Source organism: Ambystoma mexicanum, chromosome 5p, assembly GCF_040938575.1.
Source record: "Ambystoma mexicanum isolate Mex_15411 chromosome 5p, UKY_AmexF1_1, whole genome shotgun sequence".
NCBI classification, from domain to species: Eukaryota; Metazoa; Chordata; class Amphibia; order Caudata; family Ambystomatidae; genus Ambystoma; species Ambystoma mexicanum.
Window position 1 is genome coordinate 40456338 of NC_090930.1, and position 21391 is coordinate 40477728.

Genomic DNA, 21391 nt, shown 5'->3' on the forward strand with positions numbered 1-21391 from the left:
AGGGATGCCTACGTCCAGACCCGTTTTCAGGCAGGGGATGAGCTGACGTCAACTGGCCTTCCTCTGCCTGCGGACGTGGCCATCCGGGACCGGGTTGAGCCTGTCCTGGCTGGTGTGGCGTTGCGTCAACGGGCCATGCAAGGTGACCTGCAGTCTTTTCATGGAGAGACTGCACGTCATCTCGAATGGCTCGTTGACCACGTCAGCCTGCTGGGACAGGTCACCCAGACCGGATTCCGCTGTCTGATGGGGCTTGCTCCGACCCCCTCCTCAACTGGACCCCCTACGCGCCAGTCGTCCTCTGTGCCATCTTCCCACCCATCAGTCACCTGGGTGCCCTGTGGAGCTGCCTCTGACAGTGCGGCCAGGCTGGTGGAGGAGGCATCCCTGCCACAGTTGGGAGTCGGACGTCCAGCAGGGGTGGCCACATCAACAGGTGCACCCCAGCCGGCGGAGGATGTGCAGGCAGCAGGAGGCAGTGCACGGCCAGAGGCAGAGCAGCAGCAGCAGCAAGATGGTGGGAGCCATGAAGGCTCGGGGCCTTCGACATCGGAGGGGCAGGCATCGGCCGGAGGGCAGGAGGACCCAGGACAGAGAGTGTCTTCCGTGTGGCAGCGGTTGTGCCACGCCATAGGTGCGGAGCGGCGGCGGGCGGAAGAGGCGCGGCTCACAATGGTCAGGGCGGAGAACTCCATGCGGAGGGCCCTGAGGCGGGCCGAGTGCCTCGAGGCAATCCGCAGGGGGTTGGAGGTGGACACGGCGTCGTCCCTGCGGACCCTCGGGGCCATGGAACTGGACCGCCTCCGGGACATCGAACAGGAGTTCGATGATGCCCTGGCCCGGAACACCACAGAGTGAGCCGCTGGACTTGCCCGCCGCCTTTGTATATAGTTCTTTAGTTTTAGGTTTCCTTTCGTTCTTATTATTATTTGGAGTCGACGGACACTGCTCCACTTTTTGTATATAGTTGATATTTAGGTAGGTTTTTTAGGAGGTTTCCTTAGTTCAGTTGTGATGATGGACCCTTGTTATTTTTGTACATAGTTCTTTGTTGCATGGAGACTTTTTACATTTCACTTTGGACATTTTTTTTGATTTGATTTTCTAGTTTTGTGTTTTTATGCGGACATGCAGCTTATTTTTTCACATTTAAATTGTAGTTAGTTTTCTTTCTTTGGCATTTGTATTTTTTTCAATACATTTTTTTTTCCATTGTTCACTGTGTGGTTTCATCTCCTTGGTTTCATGCATGTCATGTTGTGTGTTTTCCCATTCAATTTGAAGATATGTGTGTGACGGACATGGGTTCATTTGCTTCATGTACATTGGGGGTGTAACATGTGATTTCCATTTCCATGTGGGTGAATGGGTTACTTGGTAGGTCTTTTTGGCTGTGGAGGCTGACCATTACGCACATGATTGGGGATTGTGAGGACCTGGTGGGGGCTGCACATGGTGGCAGGGGGGTGGGGGTGCAGGGGGACATGAGTGGGGGCCTGGTGGAGGTTGAGCCTGCACTGCTGGGGGGTGGGGGTGGTGGGAGACATGAGTGGGGGCCTGGTGGAGGGTGACCCTGCACTGCTGGGGTGTGGGGGTGATGGGAGACATGAGTGGGGGCCTGGTGGAGGGTGACCCTGGTGGCTGGGGGGTGGGGGTGATAGGGGACATGAGTGGGGGCCTGGTGGAGGGTGACCCTGGTGGCTGGGGGGTGGGGGTGGTGGGGGACATGAGTTGGACATGGGTGGGGGCCTGCTGGCAGGTGCCCCACAGTGCTGGGGGGTGGGGGTGGTGGGAGACATGAGTGGGGCCCTGGTGGAGGGTGACCCTGGTGGCTGGGGGGTGGGGGTGGTGGGGGACATGAGTTGGACATGGGTGGGGGCCTGCTGGCAGGTGCCCCACAGTGCTGGGGGGTGGGGGTGGTGGGAGACATGAGTGGGGCCCTGGTGGAGGGTGACCCTGGTGGCTGGGGGGTGGGGGTGGTGGGGGACATGAGTTGGACATGGGTGGGGGCCTGCTGGCAGGTGCCCCACAGTGCTGGGGGGTGGGGGTGGTGGGAGACATGAGTGGGGCCCTGGTGGAGGGTGACCCTGCACTGCTGGGGGGTGGGGGTGGTGGGAGACATGAGTGGGGCCCTGGTGGAGGGTGACCCTGGTGGCTGGGGGGTGGGGGTGGTGGGAGACATGAGTTGGACATGGGTGGGGGCCTGCTGGCAGGTGCCCCACAGTGCTGGGGTGTGGGGGTGGTGGGAGACATGAGTTGAACATGGGTGGGGGCCTGCTGGCAGGTGCCCCACAGTGCTGGGGGGTGGGGGTGGTGGGAGACATGAGTGGGGCCCTGGTGGAGGGTGACCCTGGTGGCTGGGGGGTGGGGGTGGTGGGGGACATGAGTTGGACATGGGTGGGGGCCTGCTGGCAGGTGCCCCACAGTGCTGGGGGGTGGGGGTGGTGGGAGACATGAGTGGGGCCCTGGTGGAGGGTGACCCTGGTGGCTGGGGGGTGGGGGTGGTGGGGGACATGAGTTGGACATGGGTGGGGGCCTGCTGGCAGGTGCCCCACAGTGCTGGGGGGTGGGGGTGGTGGGAGACATGAGTGGGGCCCTGGTGGAGGGTGACCCTGCACTGCTGGGGGGTGGGGGTGGTGGGAGACATGAGTGGGGCCCTGGTGGAGGGTGACCCTGGTGGCTGGGGGGTGGGGGTGGTGGGAGACATGAGTTGGACATGGGTGGGGGCCTGCTGGCAGGTGCCCCACAGTGCTGGGGTGTGGGGGTGGTGGGAGACATGAGTTGAACATGGGTGGGGGCCTGCTGGCAGGTGCCCCACAGTGCTGGGGTGTGGGGGTGGTGGGAGACATGAGTTGGACATGGGTGGGGGCCTGCTGGCAGGTGCCCCACAGTGCTGGGGGGTGGGGGTGGTGGGAGACATGAGTGGGGCCCTGGTGGAGGGTGACCCTGGTGGCTGGGGGGTGGGGGTGGTGGGAGACATGAGTTGGACATGGGTGGGGGCCTGCTGGCAGGTGCCCCACAGTGCTGGGGTGTGGGGGTGGTGGGAGACATGAGTTGAACATGGGTGGGGGCCTGCTGGCAGGTGCCCCACAGTGCTGGGGTGTGGGGGTGGTGGGAGACATGAGTTGGACATGGGTGGGGGCCTACTGGCAGGTGCCCCACAGTGCTGGGGGGTGGGGTGGTGGGGGACATGAGTTGGACATGGGTGGGGGCCTGCTGGCAGGTGCCCCACAGTGCTGGGGGGTGGGGGTGGTGGGAGACATGAGTGGGGCCCTGGTGGAGGGTGACCCTGCACTGCTGGGGGGTGGGGGTGGTGGGAGACATGAGTGGGGCCCTGGTGGAGGGTGACCCTGGTGGCTGGGGGGTGGGGGTGGTGGGAGACATGAGTTGGACATGGGTGGGGGCCTGCTGGCAGGTGCCCCACAGTGCTGGGGTGTGGGGGTGGTGGGAGACATGAGTTGAACATGGGTGGGGGCCTGCTGGCAGGTGCCCCACAGTGCTGGGGTGTGGGGGTGGTGGGAGACATGAGTTGGACATGGGTGGGGGCCTGCTGGCAGGTGCCCCACAGTGCTGGGGGGTGGGGGTGGTGGGAGACATGAGTTGAACATGGGTGGGGGCCTGCTGGCAGGTGCCCCACAGTGCTGGAGTGTGGGGGTGGTGGGAGACATGAGTTGGACATGGGTGGGGGCCTACTGGCAGGTGCCCCACAGTGCTGGGGGGTGGGGTGGTGGGGGACATGAGTTGGACATGGGTGGGGGCCTGCTGGCAGGTGCCCCACAGTGCTGGGGGGTGGGGGTGGTGGGAGACATGAGTGGGGCCCTGGTGGAGGGTGACCCTGCACTGCTGGGGGGTGGGGGTGGTGGGAGACATGAGTGGGGCCCTGGTGGAGGGTGACCCTGGTGGCTGGGGGGTGGGGGTGGTGGGAGACATGAGTTGGACATGGGTGGGGGCCTGCTGGCAGGTGCCCCACAGTGCTGGGGTGTGGGAGTGGTGGGAGACATGAGTTGAACATGGGTGGGGGCCTGCTGGCAGGTGCCCCACAGTGCTGGGGTGTGGGGGTGGTGGGAGACATGAGTTGGACATGGGTGGGAGCCTGCTGGCAGGTGCCCCACAGTGCTGGGGGGTGGGGGTGGTGGGAGACATGAGTGGGGCCCTGGTGGAGGGTGACCCTGGTGGCTGGGGGGTGGGGGTGGTGGGAGACATGAGTTGGACATGGGTGGGGGCCTACTGGCAGGTGCCCCACAGTGCTGGGGGGTGGGGGTGGTGGGGGACATGAGTTGGACATGGGTGGGGGACTGCTGGCATGTGCCCCACAGTGCTGGGGGGTGGGGGTGCAAGGGGACATGTGTTGGTGTTCATTAGTTCAAGGAGACATGTGCCTTTGCTGGGGGGCATGCCCATGTTGGGTGGGCTGCCTGCGGGACATGACCAGGGATGCAGGGTAGTCCCCTGTGGTGTGGGCTGCCTGCAGGGGCCGTGGAGGGTGTACAGGGTACACCTGGGAGGACCCACACTGTCAAATCACATGTGGGACTCCCCGGCACCCCTGAAATACACGTACCGTGCAGAAATCGCGTGTTAAACTTCCCGCGCACCCCTGAAATACACGCGCCCAGGCTATTCGCGTGTAAAACTTCCCGCGCACCCCTGAAATACACGCGCCCAGGCTATTCGCGTGTAAAACTTCCCGCGCACCCCTGAAATACACGCGCCCAGGCTATTCGCGTGTGGAACTTCCCGCGCACCCCTGAAATACCCGGGCCCAGGCTATTCGCGTGTGGAACTCCCCGCGCACCCCTGAAATACACGGGCCCAGGCTATTCGCGTGTGGAACTTCCCGCGCACCCCTCAAATTCACGCGCCCAGGCTATTCGCGTGTGGAACTTCCCGCGAACCCCTGAAATACACGCGCCCAGGCTATTCGCGTGTGGAACTTCCCGCGAACCCCTGAAATACACGCGCCCAGGCTATTCGCGTGTGGAACTTCCCGCGCACCCCTGAAATACCCGGGCCCAGGCTATTCGCGTGTGGAACTCCCCGCGCACCCCTGAAATACACGGGCCCAGGCTATTCGCGTGTGGAACTTCCCGCGCACCCCTCAAATTCACGCGCCCAGGCTATTCGCGTGTGGAACTTCCCGCGAACCCCTGAAATACACGCGCCCAGGCTATTCGCGTGTGGAACTTCCCGCGCACCCCTGAAATACACGCGCCCAGCCTATTCGCGTGTGGAACTTCCCGCGCACCCCTGAAATACACGCGCCCAGGCTATTCGCGTGTGGAACTTCCCGCGAACCCCTGAAATACACGCGCCCAGGCTATTCGCGTGTGGAACTTCCCGCGAACCCCTGTAATACACGTAGCCCGCTCCCCCAGGCCCGATCGCGTGAGGAACTTCCCGCGCACCCCTCAAATTCACGCGCCCAGGCTATTCGCGTGTGAAACTTCACGCGAACCCCTGAAATACACGTAGCACGCTCCCCCAGGCCCGATCGCGTGAGGAACTTCACGCGAACCCCTGTAATACACGTAGCCCGCTCCCCCAGGCCCGATCGCGTGTGGAACTTCACGCGAACCCCTCAAATTCACGCGCCCAGGCTATTCGCGTGTGAAACTTCACGCGAACCCCTGAAATACACGTAGCACGCTCCCCCAGGCCCGATCGCGTGAGGAACTTCACGCGAACCCCTGAAATACACGTAGCACGCTCCCCCAGGCCCGATCGCGTGAGGAACTTCACGCGAACCCCTGTAATACACGTAGCCCACTCCCCCAGGCCCGATCGCGTGTGGAACTTCACGCGAACCCCTCAAATTCACGCGCCCAGGCTATTCGCGTGTGAAACTTCACGCGAACCCCTGAAATACACGTAGCACGCTCCCCCAGGCCCGATCGCGTGAGGAACTTCACGCGAACCCCTGTAATACACGTAGCCCGCTCCCCCAGGCCCGATCGCGTGTGGAACTTCACGCGAACCCCTGTAATACACGTAGCCCGCTCCCCCAGGCCCGATCGCGTGTGGAACTTCACGCGAACCCCTCAAATTCACGCGCCCAGCCTATTCGCGTGTGAAACTTCACGCGAACCCCTGAAATACACGTAGCACGCTCCCCCAGGCCCGATCGCGTGAGGAACTTCACGCGAACCCCTGTAATACACGTAGCCCGCTCCCCCAGGCCCGATCGCGTGTGGAACTTCACGCGAACCCCTGTAATACACGTAGCCCGCTCCCCCATGCCCGATCGCGTGTGGAACTTCACGCGAACCCCTGAAATACACGTAGCCCGCTCACCCAGGCCCGATCGCGTGAGGAACTTCACGCGAACCCCTGTAATACACGTAGCCCGCTCCCCCAGGCCCGATCGCGTGAGGAACTTCACGCGAACCCCTGTAACACGTATTTTTTGTCAGCGGGTGTCCGTGTTTGTGGGTACCCCTTTGCACGTCATTTTTCCTGGAGGGCCACAGTATGGGACATTCTTCATGGCAGTATATAGGTGCTATTTGTTGGCGCACCTTTTGGCGCACATTTCTTACAGCCGCAGAGACGCTACCGCCTCCTTTCTTGTGGCGGTCGTGTTTGTGCCTGTGCGCTGGTTTGAGCGTGCGCTTTTTTCCCCTATTCTATTCCATGAATACGTGTTGTAGGCGAGCGTGTGGGCGTTCCGCGCACTTGTGCCCTGTACTTCCCCCGTGACGCCCACGTTTTGGCTAGTTGTTCCCCATTCCGAGTGTTACGCCCGTGTTCCGCCTACTTTTATTGCGTGCGCCGCGCTATGTGCGAATTTCGCTGTGGCCTGTGCGATTTTCGCTGTGACCTGGCGCACGCTGTTAGATGGCCTGTGCGCCAACGTGCGCCAACGTGCGCCGCGCACTTTTTTTTCGCACATCCGCTGGTTTTCTCGCGCACGGCCTTCCATGAATCGACGTGCGCTGCTTTTCGTGCGATTTTCGCACGTTCACTGCGATTTTCGCTATTCCACTGCGAATCGCACGTTTTTGCCCACTTGCGCCGCGCTAATTATTCCATGAATCGGCCTCTGAGTCTGCTTAAATATAACTTTCTGTGCTCATCTGTTATGACGTCATCTGACTTACCCTCTGTCTCTCTCAATAAAGATCCTTCAACATTCTCTTTGGTCTTTCACCTATCCTTATCCCTTATTCGCCTATATAAATTCCCCAATGTTTTTTGCTTCCTCCTCGTCAGCCCTGTTTGTATTCTCGGTATTCCTTGCAGCTCCCTACGGGGCTGCTGTGACCCCCTCTCTTCCTCAGATCGTTCTTATGCTTCTATCAGCGCTATACTTCTATTCAATAGATAGTCTATCTAGTCATCCTTTAATCCCCTACTTCTATTCATCTCTTGTTCCCTTCTCCACATCTCTTTCATTTCTTCTTCCTCTTTCCTTCTTTGCAACCTACATACTTTCATTCTTTGTATTTCTATCTCCTCTCGTTTCTTCTCATCTAGTCTCTCCTGTTCTTTCTTTACCTCGTACCTTCTTCATTCTTCCTTTTGATTTTTCTTTTTCCTTCTCTTCTTTGTATACTCGCTCATGATTACTTTCTTTCTTTTTCCGATCTTCTCTTTCTTCTCTTTCCCTAACCCCATCAAATGCCTTTGTCATCGAGCTTGAGTACTATCTGTCCTCCCATCTATTCATATTGTACTATTGTTACTCCCTCAGCCTTATCTTGCACTTCCCTTTGTCTCCTTACTTCTTCCTCTATCTCCAAGTCCATCTGTCTATCTTGCCTGTCCTTTCTCTCATCACGCTGTTTACTTTCATCGCTTGTTGACATATATTTGTGTCCTTTACTTTTGCTCTCTTCCATATTGTCCTCGCTGTTACAAGCGGGGGGCTCGCATGTCGGATTAACATACCCCATTGCTGCTTTCAATTCCTTTAAAGAATAAGATCTCTGCTCCTCAGTATCTGCGGTCTTATTTTCAAAAGGAGAAAGAGGAGCTGAAGGCGTTTTATCCTCCTCTCCACTCCTTCTCCGCTGGATCTTCTTTCCCAGTCTGGTAAATCTTCCACGAATCCAGAACTGCCAACCTTACATGTAACTTCTTCCCCTTACATGTAGCCTGGAAATATGTTGTCATATGCCGCAATAGTGTTTTTGACAAAGAACCCTCTTGAGTCCACGGCATGAGTGTTTTATTAGTTGTGCTTCTGACTCACTCTGCGGGGTTCTGCCTTATCTTGGGTGTGTATCTTGGCAGTGTCCTGCATAGGTGTAAAAGAGGTGTGTTCCCCATGAATACAAGTCGATCTTGATTGTCAATTCTTACCAGATCTTTAATTATTTTATTTATTTTATGAAGTAAACCGCACTGATTACTTTGAGCAGGCACCATCATTCGCTGCTTAAAAAACCCCAAAACTATTTTTAGACGTTGTAAAAATCTATGTAATTATGTTTTTGTGTTCCTTCGTTTACACTTTCTATCAATTTCAACTATCTTGTTGTTTTGTTATTGATATTTTACGAATCTCTTCTTTATATATTTATTATTCTACTTAGATATTTACCCTCCATATTGACGTCAATCTCGTTTTAAAAAATTAATAATCACCTCAAATATTTTACTATCGGTTTATATCTCCTAATCTAGACACAATAAAAGTGTTATACTGACATATTTTATAACCCCACAAACAAGTGCACTTTTTAATTTTCTGCGTACGCCTTCCATTACTATCTTTAGTAGATGCATCTCATCTCTCTTTCATCCCATTTCAGAGTTTGATATGCACTCTTCTTTTTGGCCTTGTCTCAGCAATCCTTAATACCCCTACTTGGAGTCTTTTTTAGTGCGAACCCTTCCACCCCTCTTTGAATCAGGAAAACAAGGTATCTATTTCTCTTTTTTCTAATGCCGTAAAATCCTGTTATTTCTTTATATATATTTACAATACAGACCCTCCCCCTATGTTTGACACTTCTGATGTTCTATTTACATCCGTGGCTCAGCTCGAGTCCCTCAGCATTGACTCTTCCCCAATTGACGAGTTTGCTTCAGTCCACGGGGCACAAGTTGGTCCCGGACAGGAATTGGGCCAAAGGGGCACCTGTCAACTGAATCTTCTTACACATGTATTTTGCGCTCCAATCTCCACAGGAAGCTCCATGGTCTTCTGGCTAATGGTGAAATCAATCGAGAGTCTGAGAGTCTACCTCTGACCCTAGGCCGATTAGACCAGAAACATCTGCACCGCTAACAAAATGTGCTCTAGCACCTTGAAGCATCACTTGTGGTGGATGGAATTACCGATAACGATCTCGGACCCAAATAACCAGAGCGACTGAAAGAATATGGCAAAGTACTACTTTATTATCAGCATTAATTAAAGTAGGGCAAACTGGCAAATAACAAGACGTAGTTCACACACTCACACCCAAATGTGGTTATACAAAGGTTTTATATCTCAATATGCGTAATCTATGACATCATCCTACGTGGCAAACTGTAAAACCTATTGAAGGGAGGGATTGGTTAAGGGAAGATAGGTACCTATAGTGTGTATAAGTGTTAAGAACATCATTGGCGGCCCCTTATCGGTAAAGCACGCCTCAAACCATCTTTAAATACGTATAATACTGATTATAGCAGAAACATGGCAGTGGATTGGTCTTTGCAACATTGTATAGCATGTTGCTACATGGACCCTCTGATTGGTTGTCATGCTTTCTCAACTTTGTACTTTCAGCTCGTTAGCAGCACGTAAGCAAACAGGATCCCAGGTGCCGAGAGTAACGTCAGACTACTTTCCACTTTCACAATTAGTCCATCATCTCTCATTGGTCCGGCCCCAAGCCAAGGATTCTCTTTTGAAGTTGACCTTGAAGTCTTTTCTGTATTCTGGGACTTTTAAGGGAGTGAAGGTACACCATTATCTTCGTCTGGAGCTTTATGAATAGCTCTTGTTTTTGACGTCTGAATCATGTGTGAGGAGACCATGAATATGTCCATTATGAACGTCTATGTACTATTATTTGACTCTATTGTGCTGAGAATCATTGCACTTCTCGTCCTCTGGAGACTGGCTCACTCCATCCTGCATAGGCCTTTTGCATCTTTAATTGTCCAATACTTGGCTCTTGCAGCTGTTGTCTTCTTTATTTGATCTAAGAAATATATGTCTCACGTACATGGCTTATCCATCTGACTCTGCTTCTGCCTTGCAATTATTCCTTGAAGTAGCATGCTTCATCCCAGGCCAATGGACTCCTCTTTATTCCTCACACAAAGCTGTTCTTCCAGCGTCCCCTGTCTCTGCTGCCCTGGACTGTCTCTGAGGTAGCTTGATTGGTTTTAAGATGAGTCCAGTATCCATCTTTCCCTCATGGCCGTTCCTGCCACGTTACGTTTTATTTTGCAGCAAGTTTCTATATGTCTCATCTACCTTGCATTTCTGTGCATATACATGCTAAATCAGCAGGTTACTGTATCTTCTTTGCATATACAATTTCTTTGTATTTGAATGCATGTTTCTCCGGTTGCTTCAGTTACGTCTTTATTCTTAAGTATTTGCATATCGTTTCAGTGCGTCATTGTGTTTTCTCTTCATGATGTCACTCTGCCCTCGTCAAATTTCATTTATAGCTCTATGATGTCCAATGGTCTTTGATGACATTTTTCCACCCTCTCACTGCGGGGGCACATTCGGTACGGTTGTCTGAGTGCATATTGTCTCTCATGCACTCAATGTGGTATTGGGATAATACCTGGTGTCCAACATAGGGCTCTTCTGCGGTTCCAGTTTGACAGAGGTGACCTCGTCACTTTCTCTGCCAATTCCAGCTCACTTATTAACCTTCCACCCTTCCTGTAATTCTCTGGGTGCACCCCCTATGTTCAATGTTCCCTTGCATTCCAGCTTAGTTTGTTCTTTGTAAATCCCAATAGATGCATGGAAAGGGAAATCACTGTAAGTGACATCACTATGCATGACATCACAGGAAGTGACATCACAGGCAGGTAACACGCACTAGGCGGGCCTCCTTCTTTAAGGATACTCAGCTTTCCTGTTTGCTGGATGGACAGTTTTCAATTTATCTTAACCGCTGGTTACTGGTCAAGAAAAGAATATGCTTCGAAGCGCTATGAATCGCCCACCACCCCTAAGGTGCTGGGGATTTGGATTCATCCAAAATAAAATCACGCCATTCCACCCAGGAAGGTGACTAAGACCCAGCTGAAGAACTCCCAACAATTCCCCCATGCATCAGAAAGAAGAACGGTTGCTCTGCTTTCTCTAACGTGACAGCCAAACTCTGGAACTCACTTCCAAACGGATTCTGCAGACTTCAAGGTGACCCAACCTTCAGAAAACCACTGAACGTAAACCATAAGCACCCAGCTCTCGCATCTATCCCTGCATCCCTGACGCGGGCCGTAAAAGAGCTGCACCCACTTAGGCAACATGTAAGCTTAGATTGCCTGCTGAAATGCTTACTCCGGATGACAATGAAAGGTGAGGAGTGTGGCCCCAGAAATGCCTGTCAGTTCGACCCTGGCGGCATGGCCAAAGAACTGGCCCTGGACTGTGCCCCCTGTGATGTCTTTCGCCTCATGCCACAGAGTCGTGGCCATTGGTCCGTCCCCTGGGTGCGTGGTGGGGGTCCCCTGGTCATATTTGCCCTGTGTTAAGAGGGGTTCTGGTGGTATGCATTGTGATAAAACACATCTCTTCCTATGGGGGTCCTTTGTACTATGTATTCCATGAGGGGGGCTGTTTGGCATTTTCCAAGTTATGCCCTGTACTATTTTAGGGCTGCCCCTTTGCTAACCCATTCAACCTGCTACTAAGTCACTCACACACGGCTGATGTACATCGGCGTGTGCCAGTACTCCCCACTACTCGCCAGTACTAGCAGCGCCATCAGTACTCCGCCCTAGATCACCCACCTTTGCGGTCGGGACACGTGAAGCTCCCCGCTGGGTATACCCTCCTCGAGTGCCGCGGAAACCCACCCAGCATGTTCCTTCTAATCTACATGCATCCAATCAGCAGTGATGTCTACCAGCATGTTTCCCTCGCTCCAAACCAGGCTCCAGCCACTGTTCCTACACATCCATAGCGCCAAGAGGACCATGCAAATGGCAGCTGTACCTGTATGAACTCAATAATGTAACCACTTGGATTGCTTTGCACAGAACTGTGCCATGTCCTGCATGTGCCAATTTAGAAGACAATCAGTCATTTGTAAACCAGTCTCGGTCCTGACACTAATGGGATCAGTGCAGCCTGAACTGGTAGGCCACCTGTCCTGTGCTTGGGATCATACCAATCCCAGACAGCCTTGTTGGACCAATCACTAAAGAGCATATTGATTCTCTCGGCGTATGAATGAAGACACCCATGTCTGTGCATCCACTCTCTAGCTTAGGGTGACATCCTAAACCCGAAAACGGATGGATGGGAGCCTTTGACTTAGTCATAACCACTGGCATTGCTCTGCTCAGTCGCCCATTCCATCTTATGCAAAACAGCGTCCTGTCTCCAATGTGTGTGTGTTCCAGCCTCAAACCTCGACATCACAAGGTCGAAAAATAGCCAAGGTTGTGTGTTTTCCCCCGTGGCCTAGCAGTTTGCACTGGACCAAGCCTTTTGGGGGCAGAACTAGTATTCATTTGCGTATGGCTGGTCCCATCCTGTAAAGGGACAGCTGGGATAAAGCATGATATTGTGGAAGGCCGCTCAGCGACAGTGATAGTGGTCATGAAAGGAGGTAGAAGGACTGGGGTAGAGCAGGGCAGTGCAAGGTAGGGGCACAGCAGGGTAGATGTGCAGGAGGGTAGAAAGTCCACAGTGAGCCAGCAGAGGTGCTGCTGGACAGAGCTCAGCATGACAAGAGGAGCAGTCAGCTTCCAAAGGCACCCACCCTTTAGGGCCCAGAGCCACTTAAAGGTATTAAAATGTAAGAGCCCACAGAATTGTAAGGTTTTTATCAAAAAGTTGTGTTTACAGGCAAATGGCACTTGCCAGGCATGCCACCGCATTAATATCAGTTGGGCTACTGACACTGCCTAAGGTTGAGGTGGTACCTCCGCATTGGGAGACTGCGTGGGGGGGGGGGGGTGCGGGAGGTGGGGTGAATAGGCCTCCTCTTGGTCTCTCTGTCTGGTTGGGTAGATTCTGAGTTGGTGCGAGACATTACTAGGCTGCAATGTCGCACATTCCAGAGTCACTGGATGGCCACTGTGGCTGGCACTGCATGCCAGGGCCGCTGGCCTCCCAGTCCCCCCACGAAAGAGTGGATGGACTGATGGACAGGGATGTGGTTGGTTGACTGCACGATGAGCTGCTTGCTCCCAGGGTTTCTGATCTTCTGTCTCTGTTTGTTTTCAGGGTTCCTCAGCACAGGGGACCAGGCAGCTAAGGGTAACTACGGGCTGCTGGACCAGATTCAGGCGCTGCGGTGGATTAGCGAGAACATTGCCTTCTTCGGAGGAGACCCAATGCGCATCACCGTCTTCGGCTCCGGCATCGGCGCCTCCTGTGTCAGCCTGCTCACCCTGTCCCACCACTCCGAAGGTAGGCTGTCAGGGGCCTGCCATGTCACCTTTCATGCCCTGTGCCCACAGAGCCTGCAAGTGTGATTGGCGCTGTCTCTCTGTACTGTTGCCTGCAAAGCCTGCTCCTATTGCCAACTCAGAAGCAATCCACCATGCACTGTGCTTCGTGCTAGTGAGTGTGTTTAGGAACTAGCATTATTGTTTATTAGTGCTCACGTGCTGTCTCGGCCAATCGGGAAGTTCAGAATGCGGGAGCTCTTTGCTGGTATAGATAGTAGCTACATGTAATGCCTGGGCAGGTGGCACACCTCCCACACGCTTCCAGTTCACCTACTTGCCGATGCATGGTTTCACTTGCCTGCTTATTCCCGCCGGACTTCCTCTTGCCTCTGACCTGGCCTTCGAAAGATGCAAATGGCCTCGCTTGTGTGCACTGGTTTTCTTTTCATTCATATGGTGGTCAACTTTTTGTGTACTCTTCGTCTGGGTTACAAATGGTGCCAACATGTTTTCTGTAGCTTTTTTTGCACCTTTAGTAACCCAGACCCAGCGTGCCATTTGTGCATACTAACTGGGCAGCTGTCCATACTGGCTGGCAATGGCACCGCTGCATGCTAATGGCCCTTACGGATCTGGGCCATTAATTCCGGCTGTGGGGAGAAACAGTTGGTACAACCACCGGCCAGGTAAGTATTGTCTAAATGTTAGCACTAGTGTTTAATGTTAACGTTTGCTGCTAACACTGTTTAGCTTTAGTATTAACATGTAACACGCAAGGTTTCATTATAAGTATAGCTGCAATGGAGGCATGTAGCATTTAAAGAACCTCTTACATTCAAACTACTTCCTATTTATAAGTTGTGATTCCATCTATTTATTTAATTGTTATAGTTGTTTTTAGTTCAAATAACTTCTACAACTTTTACAAATGTCTTTTACATACAATGACATATCAAATAGATATACAACTTCATTCATTTCAATCAATTCAGTTCAATTTGGCATAAATTATTAACAATCCACATATAACATACTAACATACAAACAATGATCACTCTAAATCTCACACTACTATCATTGGCTCTTATTATCTAAACCAACGGCACCTTACATTCTTACACATCTCACTCCTTGATCATAATAAACAGTTAATTGTACCAATAAATACACACTTATTACAATCATTCCAATCTTCTTCTACTTCTGCTAAGAGCCTCTATCATATCATTCTAAGTAGCATGCGTTCTCATTCACGTATTTCGAAAGCCGACACAACTTTAAGCCAAATACTAGAAAGTGAAATGTGCATAGACTTGGAGGGCGTATTTAGACAGTATTTAGACAGTAGTGCCAAAAGTACTCTGTTTGAATAGTGGTGTAACGGTGCACGTATCACCCATAGGTTGATATATACAATGTTGACAATACAGGACACCCAGTCAACACATGTCTTACTGTTTCAGGAGTTTCTAACATCATGCAAATGCGACAGTAGCAGTGGGTTTTGGGCAATTTCCATTGGGCGCCATGTATTGGCCTAACTGGCAATTGGTTTGTTCACATTAATAAGCGAAATATTTGTACCAATGGATCAGGGCAGCGTAGCAAATATACTTGTGGGCGGAAATAAGTGTATACTATTCCCTGTAATTGCTTATAATTATGCAGGTCGCTCATATAAATGAAATCATTTTCCTAGTCTTTTTTCACCAGCTTTTAAAAAGAAGCAAATTTGACAGATTTATACTGCCCACAACAAGCTCGATCTACTGACCAGTTTAAACATGCGTTGTCATAGATGTTACATCGATTGATCCTGCCCAGTTTAAACCTGTATATAGCTCTCTACATGCATTGTCATAGATGTTACATCGATTGATCCTGACCAGTTTAAACCTGTATATAGCTCTCTACATGCATTGTCATAGATGTTACATCGATTGATCTTGACCAGTTTACACATGTATGTCGTTCTCTACATGCAATGTCATAGATGTTACATTGATTGATCTTGACCAGTTTAAACCTGTATGTAGTTCTCTACATGCAATGTCATAGATGTTACATCGATTGATCCTCACCAGTTTAATCCTGTATGTAGTTCTCTACATGCATTGTCATAGATGTTACATCGATTGATCTTGACCAGTTTAAACCTGTATATAGTTCTCTACATGCAATGTCATAGATGTTACATCGATTGATCTTGACCAGTTTAAACCTGTATGTAGTTCTCTACATGCAATGTCATAGATGTTACATCGATTGATCTTGACCAGTTTAAACCTGTATATAGTTCTCTACATGCAATGTCATAGATGTTACATCGATTGATCTTGACCAGTTTAAACCTGTATGTAGTTCTCTACATGCAATGTCATAGATGTTACATCGATTGATCTTGACCAGTTTAAACCTGTATGTAGTTCTCTACATGCACTGTCATGGATGTTACATCGATTGATCCTGACCAGTTTAAACCTGTATGTAGTTCTCTACCTGTATGTAGTTCTCTAAATGCAATGTCATAGATGTTACATCGATTGATCCTGACCAGTTTAAACCTGTATGTAGTTCTCTACATGCAATGTCATAGATGTTACATCGATTGATCCTGACCTGTTTAAACCTGTATGTAGTTCTCTACATGCAATGTCATAGATGTTACATCGATTGATCCTGACCAGTTTAAACCTGTATGTAGTTCTCTACCTGTATGTAGTTCTCTACATGCAATGTCATAGATGTTACATCGATTGATCCTGACCAGTTTAAACCTGTATGTAGTTCTCTACATGCAATGTCATAGATGTTACATCGATTGATCCTGACCAGTTTAAACCTGTATGTAGTTCTCTACATGCAATGTCATAGATGTTACATCGATTGATCCTGACCAGTTTAAACCTGTATGTAGTTCTCTACATGCAATGTCATAGATGTTACATCGATTGATCTCGACCTGTTTAAACCTGTATGTAGTTCTCTACCTGTATGTAGTTCTCTACATGCAATGTCATAGATGTTACATCGATTGATCCTGACCAGTTTAAACCTGTATGTAGTTCTCTACATGCATTGTCATAGATGTTACATCGATTGATCCTGACCTGTTTAAACCTGTATGTAGTTCTCTACATGCAATGTCATAGATGTTACATCGATTGATCCTGACCTGTTTAAACCTGTATGTAGTTCTCTACATGCAATGTCATAGATGTTACATCGATTGATCTCGACCTGTTTAAACCTGTATGTAGTTCTCTACATGCAATGTCATAGATGTTACATCGATTGATCTCGACCAGTTTAAACCTGTATGTAGTTCTCTACATGCAATGTCATAGATGTTACATCGATTGATCTCGACCAGTTTAAACCTGTATGTAGTTCTCTACATGCAATGTCATAGATGTTACATCGATTGATCTCGACCAGTTTAAACCTGTATGTAGTTCTCTACATGCAATGTCATAGATGTTACATTGATTGATCCTGACCAGTTTAAACCTGTATGTAGTTCTCTACATGTATGTAGTTCTCTACATGCACTGTCATGGATGTTACATCGATTGATCTTTTTCGGGGTGATGACATTGGCTCCTATAATTTGAAGCATATGGCTCTCAGGATGGCAAATAGCGTTCAAGGAGAGGAGACGACTCTGTTGTAAAACAACAGCTTTTAATGATAATAGACCAAATTATAGTCTAATAGTTGTGATTCCAGGGGCTACATATACTGTACCATGTAACCCACGTCGTAAATGTTCCTTGTGATCCCACCTAACTTCTAATTAGGTGCTGTTTTAAGAATGTGAGGTGTGTAAAGTACCACACCCGTTAATATACTAGCCTCGTAATTGGACCGTCAGTGTCTCGGTGCAAGCTTCCTCTGTCTCTTACACCCTCTGTGCACCCTCTGTGCACCTGGGAAGCTCAGAGTTCACCTGTGATGTCCCCGCAGCCCCATGCTAGCAGACATGTGTGCACCAATCCGATTCCACAAGAACAAGGGGGGGTCGAATGGCCGGACGTCCGGTGCCATGGACACTGCTGTCGGGGCATTATATGAGTGGCCCCATCAGTCGCCTTATAGCCAACATTCTTAAGATTGGAACTTTTTAATTAGTTTAAGGCTGATTGCAGGATTGTTTGTATCTATTTATTGTGATTCCATCTGGGCCATGTGTGATGTCCTGCAGTTAGGACTGCAGCTGCTGTGTAGCAGTCTTGAGAAGTCACCTCTTTGGATGTCGTCAGGCCGGCCTAAGCCTGTGTGATGTCACTTCCTCTAATCCTGTGATGTTGGTGACGTAGACACCTCTGCTGCTAGTGTTTAGTGTTTAATGTTGCGTGTTTCGGCGCAATGGTCCTCGTTACATGTATGGTGGTGCAGGGAAACAATGGCGGTAATGCACTGGTAACTGCACTGCATTGTCACCGTATTACCGTGCTGCCAGGCTACAACTTTGGTGGTAATTCCTCCATCATACTGGCAAAAAATGTAAAAAGCGACGGAATTATCGCTGGCGGAATGACAGCCGGAGGTAAATCCGCTGAAAGCCCCATGGAACCCTATGGACTCCATAAAATGGGGACTTACACTGCCTACCACCACTTGCAATCCTGTGGTAAATGCGCAGGACCAAGTGGCAGTAACGGTAATTGCATTGGGCGGTATTACAGTGAGTTTACCATGAAACTTATAGTGCAGCCCAATGTTGTGTTCTTAGTGAAGGTATAATGATGGTAGGTGGGTGCTCGGCCGCACCTCAGTTGGGCGGCAGTGAACCCCACCTCTCTTCTCTTACCCGTGCCCTGACCCTCCATGAATGTAAAGGGAGGCGCTCCCTCACTCAATGCAATACCCAAGTCCTTGGCCGACTCCTCGTTAGTGGACTCTGTATAATTAAGACACACTGAGTCACTTGTACATTTGAAAAACGTGAGGAGACTGAAAAGCTCCCAGAGGGTCGTTTACTGATAAAAGCCTGCAATTTACCCAAACGCATAATGTAATTTGCTCTTCGCGAACATCAGAAACCGGCCGTGCGGATAAAAAGAGCTTTACGCACGTCCTTTGAGAAGTAGAACAGAACGGGTGGCCTTAGTCTCACCTCCACCCCACAGGTGCCCCCGGGCACAGTGTAGCAATAAAACCGGTGCATAGCGAGCATTTTAGGGGCGGGCATTAACATAGGACGTGTTTGTGTTATCAGTATAAGGCTATTCCCAGTATCAGCCCCAGAATGATGAAAGGCTGAGTCCGTTGTGCTGGCATTCGAACATGTGACTTGCACTTTAAACCCAAATGTCTGCTGTTTGCACCGGGAGCACAACCCACTGAGCTATCTTATTGCTTATGGGTGCTCATGAAAATTACACTAAATCATGCATCCTATTTATTTTTAATATTCCTTTTGCCTTTTTAATTAGCAACTAAATCCTCTATGTTAGAAAGAAAGTTGCGTTGGATGTACTTTGTGTCATACTGCCTGTCGTTCCCTCCCCCAAAACCATGTCCCATCTATTTGGACTGCCACGCAGCCCTGTTACCACACACTCCTCTTCCTCTCCTCTCTCCCTCTCTGTTGGTAATATCGTTCCCACGTGCTCATCCTCTTATCATCCCCTTGCCCATTATGTTTTCCTCCTGCAGGCTAAGTTCTGAATTCTTTGGACTGGGCACAAAACACCACATTCTAGGACAGGACTAGGAGCTCTGAAACTACTACAGTGGTGATTTGGTGCAGTAAAAAAGCATATGGAAGTAGCACAACATGTGCACTGGGTGAGGGCTGGGTTGTGGGGGGGGGGGGGGGTTGGGTTGGGTTGGGTTGGGTTGGTTTGTTGCATAAAATGATTACAAAATGTATCCTGGGACACCAGGACAGTAGATGCCCAGGCAGCGTTTAGCTCAGGTACTGGCATGCAGAGAGCAGGTGCTGTGGACAGAGGGACAGTGTTGGCTGAATCGCATATTACCCGAGAGGAGAGTGGTCAGTTTCCTCTCCACGGTGAATCGCATATTACCCGAGAGGAGAGTGGTCAGTTTCCTCTCCACAGTGAATCGCATATTACCCGAGAGGAGAGTGGTCAGTTTCCTCTCCACGGTGAATCGCATATTACCCGAGAGGAGAGTGGTCAGTTTCGGTGAATCGCATATTACCCGAGAGGAGAGTGGTCAGTTCCTCTCCACGGTGGCTGTCATGTCATCTGCCCGGTGTCAGGTAATATTATACCCACTAATAATATCGTGGGATAAGGCCATAGGTGATATAATTAGTGGGGATAATTTGTGGGGTTATTGGGACATGGGGTTGCCGGGGTGTGCCCCACTCTATTAAAAGAATTATGGGGGTTGTGGGGGTGTTGTCCCCTGCAAGTTCATGTCTTAATATCACTGCAAACATATGGCAATTTTTTTGTATGGCAATATTATTGCGGGGATATTAACACATGGCACCATCCGACCCACCCCACCAGAGCCCCTCAAAAAGTCCGGCCCAGAGGAAGAGGCCAGGCCACCCCCATTGGGGTAATTGGTGATGTATTGGGCTCCACAGCCACTGGATTTTATAGGGCGTTGCCGAGGAAGGGGAGTGGGTGATGGGACCACACATAGCCAGGGCACCTGGGTCCAGTTTGGGCTTCGTGGGAGGGTTTCCCTTAGAGTGAGGGGGAGAGTATCTGGTGGGAGAGATGTTCTGGTAGAAGGACAGCAGCCGATTGTCACCCCATGACGTGGCTTTGAGAAGTCTGAGGATGGTGTGAAGGGGGTCGATGGGGGCTCGCACGGCCGTTGCACAGCATTTGGTATTTGCAGTATTTTGTATGCAAGGCGCGGGCAGTTGGGTTGGAGAAGGGGTGGCGGGTATAGAAGGGTGGCATTCGGGCTGCCCCCTATAGAAATGGTGCAAACATACAGGGGAACTGCCGCAGAGACTTGGCCCAGTATCAGAGGTGCCAGATCTGGATTTTCTCCAGGAGATGTTAGATTGGACGAGTGTTTTCATGCACTATTTGCAGTTTGAAAGAAGGATTTGCTGTCTTGTTGGTTTAAAAATGGCTCTGAAGTAACAATGACAAAAGAAAGAGGTGATGGCTGGAAGATTTCAAGTTAATCTTAACCCGTTGGCTTTGCTCTGAGAACCCCAGGCATGCGTCCCCCTCATTGGTCCTCATCAGTGAGGAGAAGCTTGGGTGTCCAGGACCAGCAGCCTTCCAAACCACATCTCGGCGTACCCGTCCCACGCAAAGTGATTTTGGAGAAACAAAAGTGGTGATGGCTGAAATGTTTCAAATCAATCTCAAACTCTGACATTGCTCTGTCCACCCTTCAAGAGCATCGTTCTTCATCCTGCAAAGCCATCACAGAAGGCCATATGCAAATCTGACGGCTAGACAGCACTGGGGGATTGCTGACAAATACACAAGGACCGCTAGACAGCACTGGGGGATTGCTGACAAATACACAAGGACCGCTGGACAGCACTGGGGGATTGCTGACAAATACACAAGGACCGCTGGACAGCACTGGGGGATTGCTGACAAATACACAAGGACCGCTGGACAGCACTGGGGGATTGCTGACAAATACACAAGGACCGCTGGACAGTACTGGGGGATTACTGAAATACTAACGAATGACTGGACAGTACTGGGGATTGCTGCCAAATACTAAATGACTGCTGGAAAGTATTGAGCGATTTCGGGGAAATACTCAAGGACTGCTGGACACTACTGGGGGTTGCTGGCAAATACTCAAGGATGTCCGGGACAACATAAGGGATTGCTGGCAAACACTAAATGACTGCTGGACAGTACTGGGGGGTGATGGCAAATACTCAAAGACT

The 21391-nt window shown here is 50.6% G+C and overlaps 1 protein-coding gene across 4 annotated transcripts in view; it reads left to right on the forward strand.

Moving 5' to 3' along the window:
- The window catches only part of NLGN3 (neuroligin 3), a 1023628-nt gene that overhangs the window by 806566 nt on the left and 195671 nt on the right, over positions 1–21391 (forward strand). For all 4 annotated transcript variants that reach the window (XM_069612391.1, XM_069612393.1, XM_069612394.1 and 1 more), the window contains one exon: positions 13367–13552. In XM_069612391.1, the coding sequence (XP_069468492.1) occupies positions 13367–13552 (186 nt within the window). The remainder of the gene's footprint in view (positions 1–13366; positions 13553–21391) is intronic.